The 15,821-nt window shown below is 37.8% G+C and overlaps 2 protein-coding genes across 2 annotated transcripts in view; one reads left to right on the top strand and one right to left on the bottom strand.

The window, feature by feature from the left end:
- Window positions 1–1,251, bottom strand: part of WDR70 (WD repeat domain 70) — a 118,604-nt gene extending 117,353 nt beyond the window's left edge. The window contains exons 1-2 of the mRNA XM_039347924.1: window positions 1,131–1,251; window positions 977–1,039 (exon numbers count right to left, since the gene is read on the bottom strand). Coding sequence (XP_039203858.1) covers window positions 977–1,039; window positions 1,131–1,155 — 88 coding nt within the window. The 5' untranslated portion in view covers window positions 1,156–1,251. The remainder of the gene's footprint in view (window positions 1–976; window positions 1,040–1,130) is intronic.
- Window positions 1,252–2,730: 1,479 nt separating this feature from the next.
- Window positions 2,731–15,821, top strand: part of NUP155 (nucleoporin 155) — a 32,556-nt gene continuing 19,465 nt past the window's right edge. Inside the window, exons 1-15 of the mRNA XM_039347922.1 lie at window positions 2,731–2,975; window positions 5,094–5,231; window positions 5,917–6,013; window positions 6,228–6,298; window positions 7,335–7,427; window positions 8,232–8,398; window positions 9,498–9,603; window positions 9,901–9,974; window positions 10,473–10,564; window positions 10,655–10,752; window positions 11,717–11,869; window positions 12,882–12,982; window positions 13,440–13,610; window positions 14,456–14,566; window positions 15,725–15,819. Coding sequence (XP_039203856.1) covers window positions 2,837–2,975; window positions 5,094–5,231; window positions 5,917–6,013; window positions 6,228–6,298; window positions 7,335–7,427; window positions 8,232–8,398; window positions 9,498–9,603; window positions 9,901–9,974; window positions 10,473–10,564; window positions 10,655–10,752; window positions 11,717–11,869; window positions 12,882–12,982; window positions 13,440–13,610; window positions 14,456–14,566; window positions 15,725–15,819 — 1,706 coding nt within the window. The 5' untranslated portion in view covers window positions 2,731–2,836. The remainder of the gene's footprint in view (window positions 2,976–5,093; window positions 5,232–5,916; window positions 6,014–6,227; window positions 6,299–7,334; window positions 7,428–8,231; window positions 8,399–9,497; window positions 9,604–9,900; window positions 9,975–10,472; window positions 10,565–10,654; window positions 10,753–11,716; window positions 11,870–12,881; window positions 12,983–13,439; window positions 13,611–14,455; window positions 14,567–15,724; window positions 15,820–15,821) is intronic.

The raw sequence follows: 15,821 nt of genomic DNA, 5'->3' as shown, positions 1-15,821 counted from the left end.
ACTTAGTTGCTGGCTTGCTGTTTTGCTGTGGTTTTGTAGGTTAAAAACTAATCGTATTGTGAATGTTTTTCTTTTTCGGGGGCAGGGGCAGTAAGAAGGAACTTTACCCAGAAGTTCTCAGAGACCTGAAGTTTATGTTAAGAGTTTCTCCAAAGTTAAAAGGTTAAGAAAGGCTGCCTTCAATACTGGTTAGCCTTACTGAAAGGGAACAGAGGAGTTAGCCGCTACAAAATGCAGCAGAATATAATAAGCTAAGTATATATGTACCAGAAGCAGCACCAGAACAACCGAGAAGATGAAGGAATTTGCAGTTGGAAATAGGAATCCTCCAGAAGAAACACCCAGGAAACAACTACAAATACAAGGAGGAGGAGGAGGAGGAGGAAGAAGGAGAAGAAGGAGAAGAAGGAGAAGAAGAAGGAGAAGGAAGGAGAAGGAGAAGGAGAAGGAGAAGGAGAAGAAGAAGAAGAAGAAGAAGAAGAAGAAGAAGAAGAAGAAGAAGAAGAAGAAGAAGAAGAAGAAGAAGAAGAAGAAGAAAGCAAGGAATCTGAGCAATAAAAAGAGCCTCCAAATTCAGTATTTCTGTATTGCAGAGACAGAGCTGCTAAGCTGAGAAATCTGAAATGCAGGGTGTCCGGTTGATATTGAACTACAATTCACAGCATTCTTCAGCCACAGATTGCCAAAATTTGGGATTCAGCAACATCTGGAAGGCCCTTCCCTCCATCTCATCCATCGCTGGGCTTCCGAAGCTCTTGAGCACCACCAACAGTTTCGCTGTTTCGGGAGTGAGTGGGTGTCTACCGGGCCAGATAAAAACATCCTGTCCCTGTAAATGATTTGCAGAGACTAACCTCCATCCCCCAGATTCCCGTCTCTCCAGGTGGGAGCTCCAATTCACGTAGAGATCTGCACTTAACTTTGCATCCCACCCCACCCTTCTCCTCCTCTTCCCTGCGGTTCTCCTACAACTTACCGAAGCCCGAGAAACCCATCGTAGCCGTCAACTCCGGATCCGGTCCTGCCATCTGCTCGGCGTCTGAAAGGAGACAGGGACATTCAGCGCTCTTTCCTATGAATAAGTTGCCCTTTGCGGAGATAGGAAAAGAAGCAACTCGCCCGCCACTCACCGTTCTCCATCGCGGACTGCTGCATCCGAACCGTACGCTAAAACTCTCCCGGGAGCCACCATAGAAAACAACAGGGCAGAAGGGACGCTTTGGAAGAAGAAGCGTTTCCCTGCTTGGGAGAGTTCGGAGGCCTCTGGTGGCCGGCGGGGAAATGACCAGAGAAAGCGAATTTAAGGTACTGAATAAGGCATCGGGAAGTCATCAGTCACTCTCTCTCAGTCCAAGGAAGCAGACAATGGCAAATCATTTCCAAGGAAACTGTAGGGATAAATGCAGATAGTCGCCAGAAGTTTAATAAAAAAGGGTCTCTGTACCAATGGAACTCCTGAAAGGCCAGGTTAAACAGAGATCGTCATGAAAAAAAATGTTTACGTGATCACTGGGAGTCAACAATGACTTGATGGCATATAATCAATCAAACATAGACTTTGAACAGATTTATGTATGAACCTAACTCTGATTTCAGCACTAGGGTCAAAACAAAGATGGTCTGCACCATTCTATAGACTTAATAGGACATACAGCCTGGTGTAGGAGGCTCTGAATTCTAATCTAATTTTACTTGGTGATCCTGGACCAGTCACTTTCTGAGCTCTATGAAGGAGGCAACGGAAATCACTTCCAAAATCTCACCAAAACAAACTGCTGGGAAGGAATCAACTCTGCCTTGAAGACATACACCACAGAGAGACAGACTTGACACATCCCTGCTCCATCCAGAGAAATGTCTATTCTGTCCCATAGAGTAAGTAGGATTAGACTGCACACAATGCCGCAGGCCTTGGTCAAGTCTCATTTTTAGTTTCTTGAACAAGGCTCAAGGTTTTCTTGGCCAGAACAGTGAATGGCCATGACCTTCTCCTGGATGTTTTGTGGACTTCCCAGCTTATTTGTACTTCCAGGATATCATGATGGTCTCCCATTTAAGTACTAATCAGATCCGACCATGGTTAGCTTCTCCAGCCATCCAGTCATGTTAAGCAGGTGCTGCACCTATGGAGATTCTGCAGAATGATGCACACTGAATGCAGAGGTGTATGTGTGTGTATAGTAATTACTCAAATTTATATAGCTGTCCATCTCACATACATGACTTATAAGTGAAATCTGCCAGAGATAGAAGGATAACTTGTCAAGTATTGGCATGTAGGAATCAGCGCATCCTTTTGAATAAAATACTCTCAGAAATAAAAATGCCATGTAGGTTAAAGCAGCATTTCCCAAATCCCGCTCCACCTCGTCGCTGAAAATAGAGAAGTCGTGCTTTTACCATAAGTTTAAAATACATTACATTTGGAAGCACGTTCACTAGGGGAGAGCAAGAGTATCTCCAAATCTGCATATTGTATATTTCCCCATGACAATCTCGGGGTCCAACAACTGGGAATGTCACTTTCTCCCTTTTCCTCCCCTGTCCCTTACTGTCACTTTGCCGGGCGCCTCGGGCTGCTCCCGGGAAGAAACAATAGTGCACTTCAGCAGCCCCGCCCTCCAATCAGAGAAAGAGGGAACTCCTCGCCTTTCTTGGACCTGACAGGCCGGAAGTGTGCGTTTGTGATTCCGTTCTAGGCTTTGCTCCTCGCTGACCAGCCGCCGCGTCGGGCGGGCGGGCGCGCGGGGGTTGCCGGGATTGCCCGCGAGGCGCGCGGTTCCTTAGTGGCCCGCGTTGGCCCTCTTGAGAGGCCGGGATTTTCTCCGCCGCGGCCATGCCGGTCGCTCTGAACCCCGCGGCTGCCCCAGCCCTGCAGGAAGCCCTGGAAAATGCGGGGCGTATTATTGACCGGCAGATCCAGGAAGACCGGTGCTACCCGGACCTCTCGGAGTTGCTGAACGTGCCCGCGCCCGGTGAGGAATGTCTTGTTGGGAAGCGTCGGACTTTCCCTCCTGGCGACTACAGCACCCATAATTCTCGCCCGACATGCATGCTGCCTGGGAATTCTGTAATCCCGGCTTGTGCAAGGCACCCACTTTTTTTTTTGTCCGCTTTTTTAGTGGCAGCCCTTCTCAATCTCACACCTCTGACTGCCGTGATTAAATCGCTTCATTGGAAGGCTCAGAGCCCCTTCCGTCGGGCCCCTGTTCCCCCGGCAGTATTGCCCAAAGGTTAACTGTCTACTCCGAGCAACACCAGTTTCGTTTGGGGTGCCTCTCCGAGACTGTTAATGTTGCCTTGCCAATGGCAAAAGTGCAGGTAGTCCTTGGCTTACGACCACAATTGAGACCCAACTTTATGTTGCTAAGTGAACATTTTTGTTAAGTGAGTTTTGCCTCATTTTATGACTTTTCTTGCCCATTTGTTAAGGGAATCCCTGCAATTGTTAAGTTGCTAACAGTAGTTAAGTGAATCTGGCTTCCCCATTGACTTTGCTTTGCAAAAGGGGATCACATGGTCCCAGGATACTGCAAACATAATAAATATTAACCGTCATAAGTCACTTTTTCAGTGCTGTTGTAACTGGATGGTCACTAAATGAACTGTTGTAAGTTGAGGGCCATCGGTAGTCACATGCTTTTATGATGGGACTTGGGGAGAATGATCTGTCTCTCCTCTGCTGTCATATGACAAAATAGAATGGTCCAATGAAACTTAAGAATGGAAAATAAAAGGATATATTAAAAATAAAAACAGTTAAGAACTGCAGCTATAAAGCCAAGTGATCAGGTCTAATTCTTTGGGAAACCATATATATAGGTATAGGTATAGATAGATAGATAGATAGATAGATAGATAGATAGATAGATAGATAGATAGATATTTGCCAGAGTTGGAAGACTTTAAAAACATAATTTCACTTTTGAAAACCTAAAGGATTAAAGTTGAACGAAAAGGTCTTTATTTGGCTTTGAAAAAGGAGTATGATAAGTGGCAGGTAAGACTGTATTTTGCAGGCTTTATTTATATGGTAGAAACGTTCCAAATTTAAATTTGCTATTTTTGATAAGATAGCCAAGCAATTTCTCAACAGGTGGCTACTAACTCTGGCTGAGCTCAGTTGCAGGGAGCAATTTAAATCAGCCGTTGATGTGTTATCTTTTTAAATCTAAGGAAGTTGTTCTATGGCAAAATAAGTGTCTGATAGAATGAGAGAAAACAAATTTAGTCAGTTGAAAGGCAGATCAAAGATTCTGTTCAGATATATGTGAATTCTAGAAAAAATGTAACTCTGGCACATAGCTGTAAAAACAAATCAAAATATTCTAACAAATAAGAACAAAACTCACAGTCAAAACATGCAAGACATATTACTTCCCAAAATAACTTACCTAATATCCTGGTCCTAATGCAGTGGTTCTCAACCTGTGGGTCGGGACCCCATTTGGGGTCGAACGACCATTTCACGGGGGTCGCCAAACAATGCAGTCTGCCATTTTTTTCCCCTTTTCCTTAGCTGTGCTACTCCCTTTTATTCTATTGGCTTTTGAAAGCCAATAGAATAGACTCTCTTGAATAGAGTCTAATTCTATTGGCTTTCAAAAGCCAATAAGAATTGTATAGACTGTCTCTGCCCTGCTGAGCCTGCCAAAAGTCCCATTCTGCAAACGGTGCTGCACCAGTTGAGTAGTCCTCAACTTACGACCAATTGAGTAGTCCTCGACTTATGACCATTTGGGGGTCGCTGCATTAAAAAGGTTGAGAACCACTGTCCTAATGCGTGAAGGAACATCTGGATCTTTAAAGGTATCGGTGATTGTGGCATCCTTTTAGAACATGTATTTGGATTGATGTTTCAGAAGGATCTAATCTTTTTTAAAAGGTATTTATTGTAAAATTGTGGGGGGGGCATTCTCTCAGACTTTTTAGAAATAACTTTTTACAAATCAATAGACAAACAGACACAGAAATGTTAATAGAAATATACTGGGAGAATTATTTATGCATCTCACCAGAGGTACATATTTGTATGGCAATATTTTTGTGGTGCTTTCTTCTTACCGTTTCTTCCCCCCTCCCCTCAATTACAGGAAGCCCCTCCGTTTCTGGCATGTCAGATATGGATTATCCATTACAGGGGCCTGGTTTCCTTTCAATTCCCTGCCTTCCAGAAATAAGCTCAATTCGAAGAGTTCCTTTACCTCATGAACTTGTTGAGCAATTCGGACGTATCCTCATTTTGATACTAATGAAATATTGTGCACATTTCACTATGTGGGGTGGGTGAGTTGGAGGGTAACTTGTAGAAATGCTGGCTCTTCTTCATTCTAGTATTACTTTACCAGAATCTGCATATAATTTTAGTTGCCTTTATTTATTGCTGTCTTCTGTTTTTTAAATTATTTTAGAATTAAACCGACATAAAGCCACTGCCAATACTTTTTACCCTACAGTATGTGAAAGCTTTACTATAGTATTTGAAATAATAGTCTACATAAATATATGAGAACATTATTTATGTTGCAGATATTTTATGGAAAACATTTTAGCTGAAAATGACACAAATTTTATCTCAAAGATTGAAAAATGTATTAGAAAAGTGTATTTTTATTAATTTTTAAGGGCTGAGATATAGGTACTTTTTTAAAAATTATAGTTAAAAATAAGGAAGTTTGTATTGTGAGTAATTTTTCATCAGAATAGACTTTAAAAATTGCTTTTATTTAAATTTGTGCCAGATAACATTAAAATTCTTAGCAGTTGAACATATGTGTAGCATTAAAAAAGTATTCTCAGGTTTGAGTGCCCAGCACAACACTGCAATCTCAATTTACATAGTTGCCCTGATCTCTTCTTATGTCTGTAATATCTTCTAAGTTCCTTGTATTTATTCCTTAAATCTGGATACTTCAGATATGCAATGCAATTGTATGATGGGAGTGTTTCCTGAGATCAGTAGGGCATGGCTGACTATCGATAGTGACATTTTTATGTGGAATTATGAAGATGGGTATGTAGATAAAGAATTTGTATCCTGGAATGAGTTTGTGTACATGTATCCTACATATGAGAGATTCAACTCAAAATTGATTGCGATATGTATGTACAATCTGCATAAAAATCAAAATGTTATGCTTACCAGTTCCAGTTCAGGTTCCTTGAGAAGTATGTCCTAAATCTCTTTTATATTTTAATAACAGCTTTTTTTCTGTTGTTTCTTATAGGGGAGACCTTGCTTATTTTGATGGTCTCAGTGAAACCATTCTTGCAGTTGGATTGGTGAAACCAAAAGCAGGTAAAAGATTATATAAACAAGCCCATCTAGGGACAGGGCAGAGATTGGGGTGTTCTTATTTTTTTGTAAGAACAAACTTGTATTTGGTATCTGTAAAAAAATTTAAAGGTTTTCATAGAAATCATTCTTCATGGACATCCTCATAGAAAGCAATTAGGATAACGTAGCAAAGCCTCCTCTGACTTTTTCTGCACATGAAAGAATAGCTGGCAAAATATTTTCCATGCTATAATCATGCTTTTCACATATTTGAAAGTAGCAATGGCATCTTTTAGCCAGAACAATATAAAAAAAAACCCATGGATTGTTGATGTTGGGTTTTGTGTGTTACATGTGTGTATGTATGAAGGGGGGTGTTCTCTAATTTCTGGCCAGAGCAAACCCTGTAGCACATTTGGATGAAGTGGCAAACCAGGCTGATTAATAGGAATAACTTTTCAGCCCTGTCCATGTGCAGAAGAAGCCAGCAGTTTCAAGCAGCTATTTCCAAATAAGCTTTAAGCTTGGTTCACTGTCATGTGAACTTTTGACAATATACATTAATAGAGTGGCACAAATCCTTTCAAACAGACACTTTTCAGTGCATCTCTTCTAATCATTAAAGCAAACCCATCCCTACAGGGCTGTGTGTCTGCTTTGTAAGCTTGTCCCAGTTGTCTGCTTTACATGTGCTTCAAAGCAAAGGCGTCAAAAACATAGTGCATATGGAAGGAGCTGATAGCAACTTTCCAAGCAGCCATACAAACTTGATTGTTTGGGGAAAAAAGCTTTCTAAATGGTCCCATGCATCGCAGTGTGCTTCTTTTGCCCTATAAATCAACCTGATTGAAGTTTGATTAGAGGGATCTCTCCCAGAATAGAAAATGAAGAGTTACAAGATTTGCAGTAGTATTTCAGGCTACCAAGTGTTATGAAAGTTCCCTTCTCCAAACCGGTGTGCAGTATGTGAGTCTCCATGGTTATAATATTGGATAATATTTTTGTTAGTAAAAAACTCATATATGGACAAGTTTTCTTGTATGTTTCTTATTCACAGGAATCTTTCAGCCACATATACAGCACTTGCTGGTTTTAGCTACTCCTGTGGATATAGTAATTTTAGGACTCAGCTATACTACCTTGCAAGCAGGTAAGTTGAAGGTATATCCTTATTATAAGCCACCCAGAAATGGGTAGCCATATAAATTTGATCACCTATCCATCATTGTAATCTGGAGAAGTACCAGATTCTAAAGAAGGAACTAGAGAGTGTGTGGAAAGTAAAGGCCAAAGTGGTACAATGGTAAATAGGAAGCATTCAGGACTGTGATTCCTAATCTGGAGAATGGCTCCAACAGATCTCAGGAATGACATCAGAGCTCTTGTGCAAAATCCTCAAATTCCCAGACCTCTAGTAGAGGACCCGAGATTGAGGAAGATATATATTATGCATAGGGAATGAGAATGGATTATATGTGTGTGTGTGTTACTCTAGTACAGGGGTAGGCAACCTCGGCTCTTTTATGATTCATGGACTTCAACTCCCAGAATTCCTGAGTCAGCCATGCTGAGGGGAAAGGGAGAGTTTCCAAGCTGAGCCATGCTGGCTCAGGAATTCTGGGAGTTGAAGTCCATGAGTCATAAAAGAGCTGAGGTTGCCTACCCCTGCGTAGGAAACAAAGTCATTTATGTTAATTGCTGTTGGCTTGTTTTGGATTAAATATTTCTGCCTTTAGCATAGGAAATACTAAAGATGTGAAAATACGAGTGTTAACACAGACATTGATCTTAAACTCGTTTCTTAAAATTACTTTTCAGTGGGTTACTGAGAGAAAATAAGACTTAATAATTTCTAGTACACAAATGAGATTCTTGCTGTTTTTTGGAATAATCTTACTGCAGTATCAATGTGTTTAAACAAGCCAAACAATAATAATTTATTTTGCCTTGTCAGGCTCTGGAAGCCTCAATGATAGTATGTCTGGTGGAATGCAGCTTCTTCCTGACCCCCTTTACTCACTTCCTACTGATAACACATATCTGCTGGCTATCACCTCTGCTGAAAATGGGCGCATTTTTATGGCTGGCAAGGATGGTTGTCTGTATGAAGTTGCTTACCAGGTAAGTCAAGTTTGAAGTTGCATTGCTTCAAGGAATTATTGCATTTTTAAATACAAGGATCATAGGAGAAAGTGTTAGAGTAATATTTTTTCATTGTAGTAATGGACAGTGCTAAGAGATTGTCACCAGTAAACTTTTCAGTGATTTTACACTTAATCTGTTAGACTTTTTTTCAACTACAAAACATTTATAAGTATTTAATATCAATAGCTACTCTAATGGATTTCACACAGATTAAATTGCATTTTCTTGCACAAATATCACATATACAGAGGATTGGAGATGTGAAGTGACTAAGGATACGGATTTATAAAATTATAAAAAAAACTTCAGGCTTGCAAACAGGTCTTTGATATGAATGAACTGTCCTTAAAAATAACTACTTAATGCCCACAATGGAAGAGTAGCTTGTAAGCTGATGGAACTGCAGAAATTTGACAGCCCTGATTAGAGAAAAAACTTTGAGTAATGGTAATGACAATTGGAAGCCCCTTTTAGACTTTTTTCATGAAACATAAAAAAAGGAATTTATGGCATATGGATTTGTGATTAGTAATATTAATGCATTATTTATAAATGGTTGTTCTATTGTAACTGTAGAATAAGAGCTTAATGTAAGTTTTATTTATATCTGCTTTATAAGAAGTCGGAAGTTATATTTATGCTTTATTTTTCACTTTGTTGAATTTCTGTGCTCTTTACTCTTTTATCTTTTTCTTGATTTTCTGTAGTTTTTTTCTATCTTAAAACGTAATAAAATTATTTTTTTTTAAAAAAGAAAGAATCTACATCTACCAATTGGGAAAAAATACTGCTTAAGCAGGGATGATAAGCTACTGAAGCTTTGAATAGAAATTTAATGCCCTTTATCAGTACAGACTTCATCGTTTAAATTCACAAGTATTAAACTTCTCATGGAGAATCCAGAAGAGAAATACAACATGCACAATGTGCAATTCTAATTTGTATACCTTCAAACGTGCCTTGGTTCAAAGAGTTTGATTTCCCCTTTTTTCAACAGTTGGGTTTACTGAAATAAATTGAAATAATCCATCAATTTGCATACTTGCTCATAGCTAATGAATTTTTATTTTTGTAGGCAGAAGCAGGCTGGTTCAGTCAGCGCTGTAGAAAGATCAATCACTCAAAGAGCACCCTTTCTTTTCTTGTCCCGTCTTTACTGCAGTTCACATTCTCAGAAGATGGTAGGTGATGAATAATCTAAAGTAACAATAAAACATAAATAGATTTGTGGTAGACAACACAATAATATGTGTGGCCCATCTGGTCCAGCTAACTGATTTTATGTTCTAAATTATTACTTTATATCACTTTAATAAAACTAAAATCCTTGGATAATGTTTTTGAGTTTAGATAACTTTCAGGCTTGCTATGCAATTGGTTTAGAAAAGTGAAGCAATTTACATTATAAAAAAATCTCTCTTTCAGATAAGCTCTAGACCTTCAAGAAATAATTCTGAATTTTAAAATTAATTTTATAGATCCCATTGTTCAAATAGCCATTGACAACTCCCGAAACATTTTATATACACGCTCTGAAAAAGGGGTGATACAGGTATGACTTTTAGATATTCTGAATATTTGTGGTTTCTAATGTTACACATTGTCAGTCCAGTGCATGTTGTGTGTGTGCCTAAATCCCTAATGCAGAATTGATGGTAGAAATGTATGCATTCTATGCATTTGCTACAGGCACTTCTATTATATGTCCTGATGCTTTTTATATATTTTTATGCTGTTCCCATCTCTTGACCATTCATTCACAGGACTTTCTTGCAGTACAACAATCCCAGGTTTGCTGTGTCCTTCATCCTGATTGTCCCCTTTCCTTTGGTTATGTTATTTTTTTTTATTGTGCCCATGCTTGTTCTTTCATACTGCTTGACTTTAATTCAAGAGACTTCTCACATACTTTCCTCCATTGGGCCATGTGGCATGGATACTGCCTTTCTTTTGAGTATTCAGGTTATATGCAAGCAACACTTTGTAGCATGGAATTAATGATAGATGACTTTATTTTAAATCCACTAAAAACGATATAATTAAATTACAGGTTTATGATTTAGGTCCCGATGGCCAAGGGATGGTGAGAGTTGCTTCTGTTTCTCAGAATGCTATTGTGTCTGCAGCTGGAAAAGTTGCCAGGTAAATTATGTGCCTAAGGACCCAACTGTTTTATTTGAGATAATTTTGTTTTCACAAAATATTTCAGGTGCCTTTTTGAATTTCTTTTAGGACCATTGACCGTTCTGTGTTTAAACCAATTGTTCAGATTGCAGTGATTGAAAATTCTGAGTCTATAGATTGTCAGTTACTGGCAGTCAGTCACGCAGGTAGGAATTCAGTACCCTATCATTTGACCTGGCATATGATTGTGAAAAGTATAGCATTTGTAAGACTTACACATCCTACTTTGGTTGGTTATTGTAACGGTATGTGGGAAAGACATTGGGAAAATGGCCAAGAAACACTGCCTAGGGAACAGTCAGATAAGAAACATCATAGCCTGTAGCTGGCTAATGGGCAGGGCAAGGTGCTCAGAAGGGACCCCCCTCTACTTTCTTGGGCTCTAAAGGAGACAGCAGAGGATTTGTACTTTCAACTTGCAAGATTTATATCAGCTTTACTAGGTAGACCAGACAGGATATATGACAAGATGAGCTAATTGTATTTTACTGTAATGGTCTATTAACAGAATCTTGCAAAGGGGAAAGTTAAGTGGCAAGGCACCCAGAAGAGACATAGAGATACAGTGAATTAGTTTTAAGAGCGGGAAGAAAAAGTCTATCAAGACACGAAGGCAGGAAGCTGTGCTAAAGAAATGGTGCTTAAGCTAAGCCATGGCTATAAAGTAAAGTTCTACAGTGACCATTGGGTATTTCAACAGAAAGCACAAGAATGGTTCCAGCTGTTTAGAGGTGCTGTGTTACAACATCTGGTCACCATATGACTTGGGCCATTCTTGATAGTTTGAGGTATCTCCCCCAGCCTTTCTCTGTAACATCATCCTATTTTTGAAAAAAATATTTAATACAATTTTGACTTTTCTTCATCTTTGTGTAAATGATTTCTTCTTTCTTCACTGCTAAATTCCACATAACAACTGTGTACTTGAAGAGTATTGTGTTCACTTAAAGAGTGAAAAAAAATTATCCGTCACAGGATATAGATATACATCTCATTTGTGAACTATTCATGTTATGAAATCCATTAGTTAACGGAATCTCTTTGGCTTACCCTTTTCTGTCAAACCTGTTGTCATTACTAACTTACAGTCACATCTTTTTTTTTCTGCAGGTGTACGGATGTATTTTAGTGTATGTCCATTTAAGCATCCTTTTGCTCGACCTTCAACTTTAACATTGATTCACATCCGCCTACCTCCAGGATTTTCTGCAGCTTCTAATGTGGAAAAGCCGTCAAAGGTTCACCGAGCATTATATAGCAAAGGTAAATTTTGTAGATGGCAAATATTCATTTTTGTAAATCAAGTAAGCAGGGGTGAATAACATTTGAAGGACAGGAACCTCAGTATTGCCTCTTAACACTATAGACATAGGAGTGTGCAAAAGATTCTATGCACAAACCATTCCAAGTATGGAAAACTGGTTTCTTGTGGTCTTTGTCCAGACTAAAATCTTTGGTCCAGATATGTGTCAAAGACAAAGGTTTTGGGGCATAGTTGGAACAGAAAAAAACCCCAGAATATTGATGGTGTCAAAAGAAGTCACTGGGAAGTCAGGGGAAGGGCTATGTAGGCTAGCTGTTTGGATATGATGCTCTTGGGCTTCAGTGGGGATGGTGAAGTAGGCCTCCTCTTCCTACAAGAACTGTCCAAATACTTTTTGACCCAAATTCAGAACAATTCAAGTTTTTGTCTCGCTTCTCTGCTTGGCAGAAACACAGTTTGTTTGATCTGAAGCCGAAAGAAAATATGTTTTTCATTACATGAGCATCGATAAACAAAAGGCTTTCTGGGCACATCTTTGGAAGCTGTCTTAGAAAGTGAAAAAATACATCAGATTTCATTTCAGTCTTACAGTCTACCACATTCTGAGAAATTACACAGATGAGATTGCAATGAAAAATATCAAAATCCTTATGTACACATACATGTCTATTAAACTGTTCCTTTTCAGTGCAAGCAGCACTGAAAAAGTAATTGATGATATTTAAGTGATGAATCAGCACTTAATTGTCATTATATAGTATAATCCAGTACCGTATAGCTTAGTGAAAAATGCAGCTTTCCTGTTTGCAGAGTAAAGGATCTTTGATAGTTAGAAATCAGCAGTAGGAATTTTTATATTTAAAAAGTTGGAGATAATTTGGTATGGGATCTCAGATTTAAATAAAACTAAAACTGGATAATTAATTTAGTAATTAGAGGGATATTAAATACTACCGTCACGTAATAGATTCCTCCTTCTCCAATGTAAACTAAATATTATTTTCCTGTCAGGTATTCTCCTAATGGCTGCTTCAGAAAATGAAGATAATGATATCCTGTGGTGCATTAATCACGATTCTTTCCCTTTCCAAAAACCAATGATGGAAACCCAGGTAATTTTTCATTGCATACTTCATTGTTATTTTGAAGGCAGCATTTGTAACAGAAAATTTACTTTTCTTTTACCTGTATCTTGATTTTTCTTAATTTGGCTATTCATTTAAGCTTTCTTGCTGTTCAAATTCATCGCCCACCTTTTTGATATTAACTTTCTTCCAGTGCAATTGCCACATCCCAGATTATGAACAGGTCTGCCCTTTGCTAATACTATTGTGAATGTGATTGTTGACTATTGCCTAATGAAAATATGTTCTGATTCAGTTTTGGTTTAAAAGGGGCTTCATGAAGGGGGGAAAAAAAGACATCTGTTAAGAGCTATTGGCCTGGATTCAGAGTCCAGAATAGTTTTGGATAGTGAGATAGGTGATATATAAATTTAATAAATAAATAAATTCACCTTGAGTAGACTGAACAATTGAATTGTATGTCATGCTTTACATTTTGTTTCAGACAAAAACAGCTGTCGATGGGCATTCTTGGGCTCTTGCTGCCATAGATGAACAAAATGTTCCTAAGATTGTAACACCACTGAACAAAGAATTAATTCCAATAACAGATTATCCTATAGTTGTGCAACAACATATGTTACCACCAAAGAAGTTTGTTCTGCTGTCAGCACAGGTAGGCAATACTAGTCTTTACTTACTGTTTCTGTGAGTAATCTGGGCTTGTTTGTATGCATGTGTGTCTATTACATATGTTCTAAAATAGTAAGATGTAAAGTTCAATAGTAAAAAATGAAACACCTCCACAGAATCACTTTCAGATTCAATCTTACTATTTAGAATGCACAGTTCCAAAAGTGATTATTGATCCAGTATTGTTTTGACATTTTCCATTTAGCTTAATTGAAATGCAGTGGGATGAAATGATGTTATGTGCAAGAACTCATCTACATTATCAGTTTTCTGCAGTAGTATCCAAATACTATTTTATATATAGTTTCTAAGCCTTTTGAAGGCTTTTTAGATTTTTAAAGATCTCTTTCTTGAATGCTTTCTGAAGTACTTAGATTTAAGAAAATGTTCTGTCTTGAGCTTCATAAATGCCATATACAAGAAATTTGGTCAGAGTTGCAAATTATTAGATCCTTCAGTGTAATAGCTGTTGCTTTGGTATAAATTAAATTTTTCAGAAAAAGAAAACATTTACCTTTTAAAAATTAGATTTGGGCTTTGTAACTCTGTACATGTTCCTCAGTTGCATAGGATTGGGGCAAGATTAGAGATGTATGCCTACAAATAGACATAAATGTATGTGTGTGGTGTCAGTAATTTAGCTGCATGTTTTAGTAATATGTTCAATTTGACACCTATTAATGGGAATGTTCCTGCTGCATTCATTATTCTCCAGTTTTGTAACATGGAATTATGAAGTGTCTAATATACAATTTTTCTGAAATTAAATAAGAACTATAAAAATGTTATATAAATTTCCAACAATTTGCTACTTTTGTTTTCCGTTAGGGGAGTTTTATGTTTCATAAACTCAGGCCAGTGGATCAGCTAAGACATCTCTTTGTGTGCAATGCAGGAGGGGATGGAGAAGATATTGAAAGATTTTTTAAACTTCATCCAGTAAGAATTCTTAACTTTCTTTCTTATCTAATTCACATATCATTGTTAATTGTTCACAAGGGCTTGTGTTCTGTCCTAGTCTTAACATTTGCCATTCATCTGATATTTGCTATTGTAGCTGGCTTAGTAATCACAATTGTGACCTTCAGTCCTAGATAGCTAACTTGGTACATGGAAACAGTTATTGTATCTTTACTCGTTAAAACATTAAATGCTCAACAGTTGAGTTTTTACTTCTCCCTAAGCATACTGATAGCTTAGTGTATTTGATTTGCATGTACAGGTGCTTTGAATTATGATTTATAGACTTCAGTGGTTGGTTTATGCATTTACACGTATCAAATAAATAAATGACTGAAGTCACAAAATAATGAAAAAAAGCAAGCAAGTATGAAGCAAGGTAGTGTTTTAGCAGAGCTCAGTTTATTCCTATAATGAAAAACCTGGGCTTGTTCTGAGAATATTGGATTTTAGTTCATCACAATGTACAAGATTATAAATAGTTTTGTTTTCCACAATATTTGTAATTTGCAAGCCCAGTTGAATATCACATTTGTTATTAAAGAAAATAATATTTTATGCATAATAGTGGCCAGCTAAACATTTCTTACAAGATCGGAGATGAATATTAGCCTACTTTGTAGACTTAATTTAGCTCTTCCAAGCATGGCATTTAATTCTCCTATAGATTCATTTATTTTTATCTTAATGGTTTTTACCATATTTATAATAAAATATTTTGTGAAATGTGTTGGGTAACTGGATAAACAACTAGATAACTGGGTATTTACAAACTTTAGCAAGAATCCTATTATTTATACCACTAAAGAGAAAACTTTCAGTTTGCACTCCAATGTCATTGAGTCCCACTGAAGTCATTTGGAATTCAAATGTATGAGTTTTTGTTGTTTAACTTGTATGCAGTCTGACTCTTAACAACTCTGCACGGCTTACAATAATCAAAGTAATTAAAATAAAATCAGTATCAGATAAAGATGGAAGATGATGTGATGAACTGAAGGGCTGTCAGTTTTCCTCACCAAAGGCTTGAGTGTAGGCTATTTCTTACTAACCAAAATGACTCTTAATTCTTAACATAACTATTGTATAAAGATAGACCTATCATTTTATCTTATTATTTACTGGTGTTTTTTGCAGGTAGAACAAGCTTGCGTTACTTGCCTAATCCTTGCCTGCTCTTCTGCTGCCTGTGATAGAGAAGTATCTGGCTGGGCTACTCGAGCATTTTTCAGGT

Source organism: Crotalus tigris, unplaced genomic scaffold (genome assembly GCF_016545835.1).
Source record: "Crotalus tigris isolate CLP2741 ecotype Arizona unplaced genomic scaffold, ASM1654583v1 scf7180000018103.2265978, whole genome shotgun sequence".
NCBI classification, from domain to species: domain Eukaryota; kingdom Metazoa; phylum Chordata; class Lepidosauria; order Squamata; family Viperidae; genus Crotalus; species Crotalus tigris.
Note: the sequence above shows the minus strand (reverse complement) of the source record. Positions and strands in the feature narration are given on the sequence as shown.